Source organism: Pygoscelis adeliae, unplaced genomic scaffold (genome assembly GCF_000699105.1).
Source record: "Pygoscelis adeliae isolate BGI_AS28 unplaced genomic scaffold, ASM69910v1 Scaffold3, whole genome shotgun sequence".
Classification (NCBI taxonomy): Eukaryota; Metazoa; Chordata; class Aves; order Sphenisciformes; family Spheniscidae; genus Pygoscelis; species Pygoscelis adeliae.
The window spans coordinates 2,304,524-2,319,685 of NW_008824446.1; the positions used below are offsets into that span (position 1 = coordinate 2,304,524).

The 15,162-nt window shown below is 37.6% G+C and overlaps 1 protein-coding gene across 1 annotated transcript in view; it reads right to left on the reverse strand.

Annotated features, from left to right (window-relative positions):
* Window positions 1-5,691: 5,691 nt before the first annotated feature.
* Window positions 5,692-15,162, reverse strand: part of SCG5 (secretogranin V (7B2 protein)) — a 26,893-nt gene continuing 17,422 nt past the window's right edge. The window contains exons 3-5 of the mRNA XM_009320987.1: window positions 15,114-15,162; window positions 9,551-9,604; window positions 5,692-5,800 (exon numbers count right to left, since the gene is read on the reverse strand). The exon at window positions 15,114-15,162 is cut by the window's right edge and continues 58 nt beyond it. Of these exons, the coding sequence (XP_009319262.1) occupies window positions 5,705-5,800; window positions 9,551-9,604; window positions 15,114-15,162 (199 nt within the window). The 3' untranslated portion in view covers window positions 5,692-5,704. The remainder of the gene's footprint in view (window positions 5,801-9,550; window positions 9,605-15,113) is intronic.

Below are 15,162 nucleotides of genomic sequence, written 5' to 3' on the forward strand. Positions count from 1 at the left end.
TTTTGTTGTTGTTCATTTCTCAGAATAAAGAATTAATTAAAAGAGGCTAAGACTTAATTCAGCATCAAAGCCGTATGCCCCTTCTGTGATCTAACAAATATTCAGATGCCCAGACCTAAAAACCCTATCATCTGTAACGGAGATCTTTGGTGACTCCCAAGAAAGTTACATTGTCATATGGCAGTTAGGTTCAGAACAAAGATCTGGAATAAAAGTAGTCAGTGTTTATACATTTAAGATCAGGGCTTAATGGTCTGTAAATGAATGACACTGGTTAGGGAACGTGGGAGAGTTTGAGGCTAGTAGCAAATAACACATTATTTTTCTTTGTGCTTTCTCTTTGCCTCACTCAGTTTACAATGAAATTTAGCCACTGACTCCCACCACTTTTTCTTGGAGTGCAGAGTAGGATGAAGAAACACAGCAATTAAATGTAAAAGACACCCATGCATTGCAATAGGAACTGGATTCCATCTGTTTTGGTAACAGGAACTATAGGAAAAAATAAAAAGAGGTGACTCAGGTCTACCTAATCTTTAAAGTCTGAAGCCATTCCCCATTCTGACGATCTCTGCTTCCTTCCCCACCTCTGCCCCACATACAAAAATAGACCTTGTTAGTAGAACAGGAATTTTTTTAAGCTCTTTTAGTTCCAATTGGTAATGCTGTTGCCATGACACTCACATCATTTAAAGTTTGTTATGCTCCCATGTGTTGAACACATGGCTAGCAGCTCTTCCAACCATCAGGATCCATGTAATCACAGCAAAGCAGTTAGCATCATAAATAAAGCAAACATGAACTGATACCACATACTTCCTTCTCATGGTGAATAAGGATGATGAACTGGAATTCAATGCCACTCTTCACCTAACAGCAAAAGGCTTGAGTATGGTAGACCTGGACCATGTATGTACCTGGAAATAATTCATTTAACCCTTTCATTGTCTTGTATTTGGAAATCTTGGCTTAGGACCCAGTCCTGTGCCAATCAGCCATGTTTGTGGTTCATGGGGCCCTTCATGGTGGCAATTGCACCCTCTTCTTCTACATTTCCTTTTAGTTTTTATGTAGTTTGCATCTAAGTAGGTCATTGTCAGTGGCTGAGCACTTTAAGGGAGCTTGTCGTCTTTGCTCATGGTTGGAATCTGCCTTTGGCTCTAGGCACCACAAACAGGTGTCCCTTAAGGACATAGTAATTCTGTATTTTAAGAGAAGACTTATTACTTGAGATAATTCCTGAACATGATACTTATTTAAGAGTATTGAAGGTAATTGCATGACTTCAAACAAAACTGAATTTTTAAGTGTATGCATATGTATACACGTGGCAATGCATTCAATATGTTCAGCTTGGTTTTTGTTGCTGTTGTCTTTTCTTTAAGGAATTAAAGAAAAGATTGCCATCCTTTTTGTATCAAGCATGGTGGAAATATAATTCAATTTTATTGTCAACTCCACTAGCCTGAAACCTTGGATTCAGATGTCTCAAAATTGGAGGTATTGTCCTCTGATTCCCTGATAGCCTTGATAGCTTCTGACTTGGATGGAGAGATACCTTAAATCTTACCTATAGTGCACTTAGGTATTAAAACAGTGAACACACTCATCTCCCCTGTGGGTCACGTGAACCTGTACTTTCCTTGTACATTTTCAATTTTTGCGTGGTCATGGTAGCATCTTCTGAATCTGCCTACCTTCCCTTTCTCCTTCCATAAATCTGAATCTGTGACTTTGACTGAGAAGTTATCTTTGAACTCCTTGTCTTAATGATCTGGACATTCCAGACTTGCATGTAAAAAAGAAGTACTTCCATAAAAATTAATTCACAGGACAAGTGTTACAGCATTACAAATGAGGTAAAAGTTGGTTTAATGAGCTTACCAGCAAAAAGGTCAGAAGATTCCAAGTTTGTTTTGGGTTGGTGTTGTTATGGGCTTTTTCCCAACAAATGTAAATGTTTCAAAAATTAGTTTTTGTACAGCATGAAAATGAAAACAAAGCCTGTTCAACACTTTCACACAGCTACTGGTTAGAGGCCTGATTTGAGGGCATGGACTCAAGTCTCCTCTTCATCATCAAAAAAATACTTTTCTTCATCCTCAAATCCTGACATTCAGAAACAAAGGGGCTTGAATTTTACTTTGTCCACAACAAAGCCAAAAACTTAATTGACTTGGTAGTCATCTTTCTGCCTGTGTCCTTCCTCAGTTTAACAGATGAAGATACACTTCATCGTATTTTGATAAAATAAGCTTCAGGTCAGCTTTACTTACAGTCCTGTAAGTGACTCTCGGGAGTCTGACATCACATTCGCGGGAACTAATTCCAAGTTTCTTTGGTTTGCTCATGAGCTGCTGAATAGATTAGCGGCATGGTTTTGTTAGGTGAATGCAAATGTGCCAATAAAAAGGAGCATATCGTTATTTCCCCTCCTAAATAATTCACTAAGCATTTTTATATTACTTTCTTCTGTGGGTTGACATCTTTATATTCTTTACTGAGTTTATTATAAGACTGTATTATCTTTTAAATAATGTATGTTAGTATGTGTGTATGTAAATGTGTGTGTATATATACACACGTGCACCCCCAGAGTAAGTTTTGTGTCACAAATCAAATACTATAATCTGCTCAGTTACACAGTGCTTTTTTTAAGCTAGGGTCATAAATATTTCTTTACCAGACAAAAACAATGTTGCATGGCAATACACTTTATTTTGTATAGCTTCATTCAAGCACATTGTGTCTCAAATACGTTAGAGGTAATTAACACACTTGCAGATTTTAAAATAATCTAAAAAGGTTTTAATTTAATGAAAATTCTAAACAACAATAGCAATATACATGCTCCTTAATTCACATGCATCCTAAATGTAAAAGGGTGATTACACCTGTAAGAGCTGAGCAGCTATTTACATTCTTGTAAAAATTGGTTTGGTGGAGTGAGCTCTTAGTGAGGGGGGATAGTTGGTATAGTTGGTATATTTGTTCATTGATTCTGAAAGCACTGTGATGATTCTTTATAAAAAACTACATATAGATGTTTGGACTGTTGTTGGAGCAGTAGGAGGGACAACTTTTTTTGCTTGGTTTTTGGTTTTTTAATTAATATGGGACTACCAATCCCAGTACAGAAAGGCAGCTCTACTACGAAACTGAAATTAGAGTAATTAATCTCATTATCATGGTGGAATAGCTATATTTTACTAAAATTTCACAATAGTGCTGTTGAGTCTTCCTGGTGAAACACTCAAGCTCCCTGATGGACTCAGCAGATGGCTGCTCACCACCCCGCGTTTGATTTCTCCAGCAGACAGTTCCTGTAAGACGCATCATTGTGTTGTGCAGTATAAAGGTTTTTTTTGCTTGCATTTAAAGACAAAAACATCTCAAAATTGTGTAATTTTTCCTTCACCTGCTCTGTGCAGCTCTATCATAGACAGAAGGGCAGCTCCTCAGGCTCCACCAGGGTCGCAGGCAGCCACCAGGGATTCCTGTTCTGGTCAGTTTGCAGTGCTGGATTATCACATCGCCACGCAGTGGGTGTAGTGAGCTAAAGTGCTTCAAGAAATCAGACATGGGATTTCTGATACTATTAAGCAAACAATACTTCTTTGCCCTTCCCTTTTTAAGCCCCCCATTTACTGTACACACCACCTTTTATTACGTGCTGGTCCTTAGGAAAAGCGTAAAAATGAAATAAATTGCCTTCATAATTGCTTCGTTTTTGTGATTAAAATGGATTTTACTGGAGCTAATAAGGACAGAATGTAGCTCAGATTACTTTAAAAGTATTGATAAGACAGCTGAGTACCTGAAGAAACACCAGTTTGTTAGGAATGGAAGTCTAGCCTCTGACCAACTGGAAGCCTTGTTGGCAGCACCAGTGGCTGGCTGTGGGGTTAGGTAGGAGGAATGACCATTTCACATCCTCTGGGCCACTGGGCATCAGTGGGTTCCGATCTCAGATTCATGCCATGATAAATAGTTCTTTCTGGTTTTGGAGGCAACCTTTGCAACTCTGCAACTCTCAATACCTGTCTGAAGACTAAGCAGAAGTGCAGAGAAAAAGAGTAATCTTAAGAAGCCGAGAATACAAGTTCTCTCGTGTGAACAGATGGATTACTCCCATCCCATTCCAGGCACTGGAAGTGGAAGGAGCTCTGCAATTCATGTAAACTCCTCAATATCATGTCACATGTGAGTACAAACCCCACTGCATTACATACTATTGAGTTTTCCCTTCCAGATTTTTTTAAAGAGGAAATATGATGGAAGACATGATAGTTCAGCCTAGAATGTTACGAAGTTTTGCAATCTACCCATAAATGACGTGAGAGGACCTACTCTCTGCATACATAATTTATTACAAATTACTAAGTGCTGGGATAGAAAAAGCAATTGCCATACACAGTCATATTTGTACCATCCTGTTAACTTTAATCTTACGTAGCTAGGACCTTTAGTTTCTCGTCTGTTTTTTCTAAGGGGTCATCATTATTTTACTGTGTCTTTCTGTAAGACAGGGAAGGAAACTACGATTTTTTTCCATAGATTTGAAGTTCAAAGCTGTAAGCTAATGCTGTTTTCCATCATTCCAATGCCCCATGCACATGGCTTGAAATATTTCAGATGCACCCTGAAAATAACAAAGTTTTAGGTAATTTTATATTCTCATCTTTCTGAAAGAGAGAACTCAGTTTTCTGGAATATAAAGTTCTTCAATCTCCTAGGGGCAAAAAGGCAATTTAAGCTTCCTGGAGCAACTTCAAGAGCAGTGATAGCTACCAGTGTTATTAAAGTATCATAGTTTTTCAGAAGATCATCAACTGTAATGACCTTCATATCCTGGATTTAGATTCAGAGGATGCTGACACAACCTTATTAACACAGACAAATGTCTCCATCTTCACTTATAATATCCCAGGGACACATAATTTAAGAACGTTATAATGCACAAATGCTGCTGTTACTAAGACAAAGGACAGCAGGGGAGATTAATTTCCACACAATGGTACCACTGATAAAGAAAAAAGGTGTGCAAGTGTTCAGGAAAGTTGTGGACATGCAACGATTAAAACTAACAGAAAAATATTCCAGTGGATAGAGTCAAAAAGCAGTTCTTTAATTTTAAAATTTGCACAGCAATAACTGAGACAAATGAGCCTCTGAAATATTTTGGAAAATGTCACTTTGCAAACCTTGTAGATTGCTTAAATGTTTATTAAAATGGACCAAAAGCCAAAATTCCCTGGGTAAAATAAATACTTTGTCTTTGCTAAGTAACAATATTTGTGAACAAAACATAAAACTATAATTTTCATGTGTCAAACATAGTAACATTTAAGATTAAATGTTGGAGTCAGACTGGGCATTTTTTTACATCTTCCTATTTACAAGCTGCTCATTAAGACCGTTTACCTCACGTTAGCTATTAAAATGACTAACATTTTTAAAGTTTGCTCCATGACTAAAATAAAAACAACAGAAATGTCCTTTTACCATAACTTAACAAGAAGCAGAACCATATTTTTGTTATCTAGGAGAACATACTGTTATAAATACAGCTGTTTTTCATCTACAGTTATATAAATAATAAACATGCTGCCATTCACAAGGATTTTAATAGATGATTATATATAAGCAATATTACGATCTAACAGAGGATGGCATGAGTTTTCATCATTCATTTTTATTGTACTTATTCAGGACCCTTGTCTTCTTCTGAAAAATGTGGAACAGACTTCTTTGCAACAACATTATCCAGTCGCTGTCCTTGCAGATACGGGTTCACACTCTGAAAAAGTTTAAGATTATTTATACTTATTAGAAACAGGGAAACATATAAAAGGTAACTAGGATTAGTGGATCTATTTATATGTTTATCTGTCAAATACTTGCAGACTGGAAAAAAAAAAATTGCTCCCAGGGAGTAAATCTAAAAGTCAATCAATGTTTCTTTTTCTAATATTTTTTGTATGCAAGAATTTAATCCAATCCACTAGAAAGAATACAAGTGAAGGAGGACTATCAAGAATATAGGACAGTCTGAATTAAATACTGTCTTTTTGCTCTACTCCTCCTTTCCTCAGCTCAGCAGAGAAGCAGCAGCAGATCTAACTCCCTAATTCTTGAGGCAGGACAGAACTTGTTAGAGATGTACAGGTAAGCTTTAGCTTAAATCACTAGCCTCTGAGGGACCTTATGCTGGGAGACAAGTTAGAGACCACGATACCATTTTTGACCAAAGTCTCTTCTTCAGCCCATCTCCTCTCCAGGAAACCCCTCCTCGCTGCCTCTCTTGATGCTGAGATAAAAAACTGCTGGCACAGAAGCAGAGTCAAGCAAGGTTTTGGCATAGGAAATGGCTCTCCTACCACTGCCAGAACAAGGGAATGCTGGAAAGATGATCCCCGGAGAGGGTTTAACTTCACTTTGTGCCATGTAAGCAGCACAACGTGAGGCTGAAGATGAACAGATCCTGTCTCAAAACTGTTTGGAGATCATAGTAATGTAGAAAGCCTACGCTTGCATTTTATCTATACCCATGGAATAAAATGTATTTACTGTATTTGCAAGTATCAAGCAGTTTAGTGGAGCTTCAGAATTAAACATTATTTACACCCACTTTCTGGCCTGTTACAGTGTCAGTGTAAACAAAATTCAAGTATATGCTTTCTCCTTCACAGATACAGACAAAATTCTAGTGTGCTGGTTTTTGATGCCAATAAAAATTGTTTGCCTAAGGACAAACTTTGGAGGAATGCAAATTTTCCAGTATCTCCTGATTCTTGTCAAGCTGGCTGTATCATAGAAATTACTTTTCTTGAGATATTTCTGTGCTTCTTTCACCAAAATGTGGGAGTTCAAAACTACACAAAAAAAAAGCTTTTAAAATAGGCATGAAATATTTCTTTTTCAAATATCCTAAGTATTTGTCAAATCTCTGCAAAAGTTTTGGAGTTTGTCTGTCTTAGAGTTTAAGCCCTTGGGTTTCTCCAGATTTCTAGACACTATCAATACTTAATCACAGCGTAGAGCAGCCCTTTTGCTTTCTTCTATTGTTTTTTGAGTGCTTTGCCTGCTGCAAGTGAAAACATAAAAATATTAAGAACCAGAAATGAATGTGGAAAAATCGTTGAAAATAAAACTAACACTAATTTAATGCTTTAAATTGTTAAAAATAAGACACATGTAAATGATTTGTTTGTGTTTGTTTAAAGAAGTTCTGTTTAATGTTAATTTAGTGAAATTCGGCCATTGCATAAACTTCTAGGAATTATTTGAAGATTCTTAGGAAGATTAATTGGTCTTTTTTTTGCAATGATACTTGCTTGCTACTTTTTGAAATAAAGTAGAAGAGAATGAGGACACACAAAAATTTGAATCCTTCTCAACCGACAAAAGAAAACAAAATATAATGCAAAATTTTTGGCTCATTTGACTGAAAAAGGTTTACTTCTATACAGCTGTGCTGAATTCAAAGTAACGTGGTTCCCAAGTACCTTTGTGCACAGCTCCGAGCCCATGGCAATGTGACTCAGTGATTACAGAAGCACTCCTGTCATGTTCGGGATATTAGATTCTGGACAGGGCTATGCTGATGCATAGAAATTAAAAAAAAGGGGAGAATTGCTAGTTAAATTAGAGGTCGCTGGAGGCTTCCTTGTCTTGCACTGCAAAGGCTGCAAAAAAATAACACAGTAGCAAATGGTAAATACATACTGATTATGTGTATGTATGCTTGTATGTGTGTTTATATTCATATATTTATATATATGTATATAAACACACACTTAAGAATATGTAGTTTTGTAGACTCCAGTAGTGCCTCTGTGACTGTTACACTATAGCTTCATATAGACACAACACAGTTACTCTCCATGGACAACCCAACTCTACAAATAGGACTTGCTTTAAGCTAAAATTGGGACATTCTGACCCCAAAAGACCAATCTGTTGCCAGAAGCTGTCCTCCCTAAACTCTCTGTCTGTGCAGAAGGGCATGGAGGAGTGGCAGGGACCACAGAAGGCAGGAGGGGAATCCGGTGGGCTTTTTGGTTTCTGGAAAAATACATTCTGCTGCTGACAGCTCTACGTTACCCCTCTGCTGATAAAGTGAAAATTCTGAATTGTTCATTACAGCATTAGTATATAAATTACAGCATTACTCTCAAAACAATAAAATACTTTAAATGATAATGAATTTAGCATTAAGTGACATGCCTGTGCTAAGAAAATAAACCTGCTGCAAAGCAAGAAACTGAAGCTTCACTCCAAAATTCTGGGCTACCCCCGGCCATGTGGCTGTCATGTCTCTCCAGCCATTATTCCTTTTGTATCTGATTACGTCAGTCAGCACACAGACAGAAAATGTATTTTTTTTTCCCTCAGGTATATATTGCACTAATCCTACTTTAACATGCTGTTCTAGCTATTAATAAATATTCCACATAACTATTCCCAGGGTAAATTCTACTTACTTTAGAGTTAGAATCAGGTGCCTACCCTTTTTCCTTTTCTGCTAACAAACTCAAAAAAGTAAGTGGGAGGCAGATACCAAGCTCAAGATAGATCATTAACTTATGGTTAAACAGTGTTTATTACCAGTGATGTGTGAATCGGTAAGAAATCAACTCATCTTCTCCCTTTCTAGCAAAGACTTTAGGTTTGAGAGTTAAATAAATAAATAAATAAATAAATAAATAAATAAATAAATAATCTTCACTTACGCTTCAGTTATTTTAAACCAAATTTACTTCATTTACAATATAAACTGTGCTGTCATATTTTGAAAAGCTACTTTCTGGCAGAGAGTTAGACGACTTCTTCTTGTAAAAAAAATATACCAGCAGCAAAGCTCAAGACTTCGACTCTGCCTTACAAGTGATTTTTTGATAAAAGAAAGGCTGACACTACCAAAAAAAGAGAGAAGATAGTGAGGTGGACTGTGCAGAGGTTCTCTGTGATATGTGGATTGCCTTCCTTGTTTCAGGGGCAGAAAGATGAGAACCCATTCATCTTTGTCTTTCAAGCAAGTGGGACACAGAGATAGGAGTTTAATCTGAGGTAAATCTAAGTATGTAAATGAATCAAATTACTTCAGCTAAAGGAATGAATCAAATTACTTCTACTGTCATTTACACCCAAAAACACATTCATATGCATGGGTAGTGGTAATTAATTTTACCAGTATTTTCAGTAGGAAACTTTTAAATTCTGTTTTAAAGACATTTAAATAATTTTAAATGGTTTTATGCAAATAGGATCAATTTAGAAACACAGATAATATAAGGTTTTTAAATTAATGCTCTGCACTGAAGTGCATCTTCCGAAAGCAACAGGCTATTCAGAGAAACACATCTTGTACTTGGTGGACAGTCCTGAAGCCTGCTGTAGTAGTTTATCACAGAGATTCCCTGACTTTACGCGTTATCTAAGGTATAATGTAGATGGCATTAGACTAACTCTTCATTTCAACAGTATGATTTTAATTCTTATTAGCTCTCTAGATGATATAGGGGCTATAAAGTATTCTGATAGTTACCCTCTTTCTTCTTTTTGGACCACCATTAATCTTCTCAAAGAGTAAATTCTTGCTCTGGAAGGGGAAAAAAATGCAGCCATGAAATTCATTACACTCTTCCTTTAAAATACTACTTTCGCTGTTAAATATTAGCAAGTTTAGAGGGGTGTGTACTTTTACAGGAAAGATAAACCACAAATAAATATTTGGATATTCTTGCTAACATTTTGCAGTTCTTCAGGAGCAGTCACAGTCTTATCAGCAATTAAAAAGCCAGTAATTTTCCATTATGTTGCACTATATTATCGTCCGTGTTCAGGGAATAAGTGCTTCAAGTACATGCTGGTATAATGATATAGACTGGATGTTCTCATTCATGTGATACATGATGTAAATACATATATATTAAAAAAAAAAAAGAGACAGAAGAAAAAAAAGTAAGAGTGGAAGGGAGAGGAAGCAGGAATCCTGCCTCTGGTACATCTTTCTATGCATTTGAGGTGACACAAGAACAGGAGCAAAAAATATTTCCTTTACAAGGGATTTTCTAATTCCTTTTAAAAATGGCAATCGGCGTCATTCCTACTGTTTTGTTGTCTTTGCTTATTCCCTTCCAGATATCAACACTTCCCAGCGCAAAGTTCTGCTGAAAGGAGTTCAGCACTAACGCTTCCTTTGTTTAAGTAGTGCCCTCAATAAAGTTTCTAAAAACCATGTGGTCTATAACATTTTTAATGGTGAACCTTTTAAAAACTGCCAAAAACATCTTGGCAGAAGAGAAAGTTATGATGATGAGAGAAGAAAAAAAAACCACCACCACCAAAAAACCCCCTCTGACCATAGTTTACATAAGTCCATCCACATATTGTTGTATTTCATACAAGTAGTGAATTCTAATAAAGTCTGGAATAACACACACATGCTCAACACATTTTGTTTCAATCGTGTATTATGAAGAAAAACAAAACCAAACCCTAACCTGAAAATAAAAAAAAGAATTACATGTATAAAAGCAGAACACTGTATAAACAAGGCCATTAATTCTGCTATAAACAACTGACCTAACATTGATTATATAAATAGAAAGTGTAATTCTAGCACGAGACAAATTCACCAAACACTTCTACCCTCTCTGCAGCCTTGATATGAGAAAAAACAAACATTTTCAAGTGTTACAATGAAATCTGCCAAAATTGTCTGTTTTGTACTTCTCATGTTCATTAAACCCCAAATTCACAAGGCCTATCTCTTGCCCAACCTCAGTTATTTTGTCTGAGCTGTGCCAAAAGGGAACAGAGATGAAGTTGTCCAAGGGAGACATTCTTGGCTAGTTATTTATGCAAACTCACTTAGGGAAAACTTAATTTAACATTTTAAAGAAACCCATGGATGCATAAATTATTCTTTTTAGGAAACAAAGCACCGCCAAAGCCTCTCTTTGTAAACTATTTGACCTTACACTTCTCACGAGAGGAAAAATAGTGTTTCTGAAATAAAAAGAATTTCATGACTACTGGAGCTAACATTTCTGTCACTCAGGAAAATTCCTTACAATTGAACTGTTCCTGCTCAGGAAGATCATATTTTGTTTAGTCTTTTGGGGAATGTTTTAAGACTGTAACTACTACTTAAGCATTATGTGGAGTGCAAAGCAAACGAGGTTATGGAGCATAAGCTAAGAGTGTGCTTGTACGGTAATAGCAATCCTGAAAATATGTTCCACTGCGTAAGGGCTTGAGCTCATCCGCCACCAAAATTTGCCCGTGAAGTGCTCACCATTCTCATCCCTCACCTAGGACACATGAGGAATGAAGACACAGAGTTTCTCCAGTTAAAGATACACCTCATCTGGAGACGTGCTGCACGTGAATTGCTACTTTCCCCTCACTCCTGGAGCTTCCTTTGCACCCTCCCAGCTACTTGGATTAGGGTATTACAGGCTGGGATATGGGTGGAAAAAACTCAGAAGTGAAAATGCTTACAATCAACTAACTAATGCCAGAGAGATTTACCCTTAGATGTTTCAGACTGCACTGAAATTTAAGTCAGTAAAAATCAGCAGCTCTGTAATCTGGACCTGCACAATTATCAAGCAAAACTGAAAAGGAAAATTGCATTAGCAAGGTTGCACCGTTTCGGGAGGGCTTTTTTTCAGTCAGTTTACAGTCTCATCAGGAATATCAAGCATGGCAATTTCTGTTACACCAAACATGCTACACTGAATTAAACAATCTGTATTTACTGCATGAAATGGAAGAGGGGTACAAGACCTATCATAACCCATCCTAATAACCACCATTGTCATCCAGATATTTAAAAATGTCAGTTGGCGAAGAATGATGTACTTAACGTTGCTCACTATAATTGAAGTTGGAATAAAATGAAATTTATGAGTGACTAGCTTCAGGATTTCATTAAAATTAGGAAGCCAGAGATGGCAACTTCTTTAACAAGGAGTTGAATGTTTTTATCCCTGCTTCCCATTTGCCTTTCTTTGTACTGTCTTGGATCCCTCCACTGTAGCTGATAAGCAAAACTGGCGTTATTTCTACCCTGAGAGCGAAATATTATCCACTGCTTCAGTAAAAAGAAGGGTTGCTGAAAAACATAGTTGCTTTTAATTTTCCATTTGTACTGATACTGGTGTCAGAAAACACAGCTGAACTTCCTTCCTCTTTTTAACCCCTACACGTGGTAATGGTTAACACTTTGGGTTTCAATAAATACACAACTTACATATAAGTGGTTTTTAGATTTGTATTGTAAATTGTGTACTGTAAACTATCTTCGTGCAAGTCTTTCTGGATGCCAACAACACTTCTTCAGACCATCTAAAGAGTCAAGTTGCAAGATGCAGAAAAGGCAGACTCAAATGGAAAGTACCTGTCTCCTGCAAGGAAAAGTCTGAACTGAGGGGAAAAAAACCTCCAAAACCTCTGTGGCCATGAACAGTAGAAACTATAGTTGCACATTAGGGTAGAAACCTCCAAAAGTCCCTCACCTTACTATTCCCACTGTCCCCTCTACATTTTCCACATATAAAGAGAAGAAAAAGAGTCTTCGGGGCTGGGGAGGAGAGTATAAGCTCTGTATCTTGCCCTGTAAACAGAGCCTGTTCCCGAGACTTCCCACATGTCAGCGTACTGATATATGGAGAGTTCTTCCAAAGACAGGGAAAAGCCTTCCTCCTTCTTCCCTCTCCTAACCCAGTATACATTCATCATGATTTATATATTCGTATCTTCACATGTATTAGCAGTATTTACACATAATATTTAGCATCTATAGAGAATCATACACTTTGCTATATGAGACAGCTTCTAGACTTGTTTTACCCTTATAAAACGTGTCTGCTATTCACAGGGTACTGCAGAGGTCCCACAGCTTTGCAGGCATGAGAGTCTGTCACCAAAACAAACCAACCAACCTCTTTCTTTCCCGCTACTCACGAACAAGCAGGTCTTTTTTTTCTGACCTGCTAATCTAATTTGGGGTTTACTGTGGTTACGCTAAGGAATGCATGCTGGCTCCTTGAAAGGACAAGTCAGTGGGAACTGTAACACTGCCTCAACCGCTCTGTGGCAGGAAAAGGCAGGGGAGAAGCTCGCCCGAGAGCTGCGAGCAACACGCCAGCTCGCGCGGGTCCAGGAGACACACTGACTCCGAGGGCTTCAGATGGTGGTTTCAGCCTAGCGCCTTCACAGCACACAGGAGTTCGTGGAAATGCAGTCTGTAAATACACAGCCGTTACAGCCCCTGGGGCGTTTGGTCCCAGGCTCTTCCACGGGAGAAGCAGGAAGGGGCTGCTGGTGGGCAGAGGGGATTTTGGTGGCTGGGGGCAGTGGGAGGATGAGGATGCACGCAGTTACCTGCCGGGCAGCCCACAGTCGGCTGTGTCGGTCAGTTACGACCTAATCCAGATGACAGTCAGTGACCTAAAAGATCTGATCTACTTTAGCTGTTTGAGACTTTATAAGGAGAGATAATTTTTAGAGTGCTTTTCTGCTCTTATTTTTCCAGAGAGAAAAAAATAACAAAACCAGCCATAAAACCAGATACCGTTGTATTTATCTTTTTAATGTATAGTAACATACAATGAGGAGGCAATCAGGGCAATTCTGGATCTCAGCAGAACATTTGCTCATGCACATTACCAGCTGTTTCATCTCTAATTAAAAAGAGCTGGAGTTGGCTATGCTGCAGCTAGATATGATTACTGTTTAGTACCTAACAGTCTGTTTCAATCCATGCGTGAGCAGTTTTTTCCCCTGAATTAGTAGTGATGGATGGAGAAATGAAAAAAGGCCAGTATTCACTAATGATTACCTACCATTTGTTAAGTATATGTTGCTGATGACAATGCAGTATGTACGCTTGATTCTGAAATATTGCTATAGGCCAAAGATTTACAGAAGTGCTTTTATAGTCTTCAAAATGGTATTCTGAAAGTAAATTACTCATGAATAATAAGAAAACTAACAGCATTATCTGGCATAAATAAGAAAGTTCACCATCTGGTGTTTTAAAATGAAAACCTTTGATGGTAATTACTTAGAATGCAACAAGAGTTTCCAAAATTTGGATTTTTGGCATGATTCTCTCTAGAAATTTAGCACTCACATAAGTAATTAAGACTATAAATCTTACACTGGTTTGATTATGAACGATGAATCATTGTCTCACAATTACAGCAGGAGAAGAGGCTGCCAAACGTGTCCGTTTATCAATATATGCTCACAGAGCACCGGTTTAAGGCAACCTTAAGTAAAGTGCTATAACAATGTAAAATGAGATTTCATTATTTGCTCTAGAGGCATAAATTATGATCATTGTTATTGTTTTCCTGGCGCCTGAAGATGGATTTGGGATTGGACATTTAACTGATGTAATCTAAGATTAAGCGGCAGAGCTCTCTTTGGAGCCTCTAGCCTGCAGAAATAGTCTAGCTGGAGTTATTAAAGTCCTTGTACACTCAGAGCAAGATTTTTCCCCTTAGTGTAGCTGTATTTATTATATGCAACGCGTAAAATAGGTTTTCAATAAAATATAGTGCACAACCTGAATAGAGGAAGAAGCAGCATCAAGTCCTCTAAAATCCTTAAGCCAGAGAGGACTCCTTAGAGCAAGCTGCCTGGACCCAGATTTTTTAAGGTGTTTAGGCACTGCGGCCCTCCATTTATTTTTTTTTTTAGCATTTAAGTAGCTGAACAGTGAACAGTCACTGAACCTGGATAATCTTTCAAATTAGGGCCCTGTTATGTTTTGAAATCTTGTGCTAAAATCTGCACTAATTTTGGTTACATGTTCACTGTAGTTTGAAATGTGGTTTGTTGCATTTATCAAGCACATACGTAGTTGTCATGCTTTGGGACAAGGATTTCTACTTTCTATTTTTATGGGCTTTCATCACAGGCATTATTTCTGTATTTTTAAGGGCAAGTTCACCTTTTTGAGAAGTTTCCCTTAGGGTGATAATTTTTCCAGCAATAAGCACAATGTTTTCCTTGTGGGTTCATAGTATCCCACGCAGCAGACAATACCCAGTTTCACATGCAACAAAAATAAGCAAGAAGCACATACTCACCCACTTGCCCATGTTGGGATAGTCATGCTCTGGATCAAAAAGGTGTTGG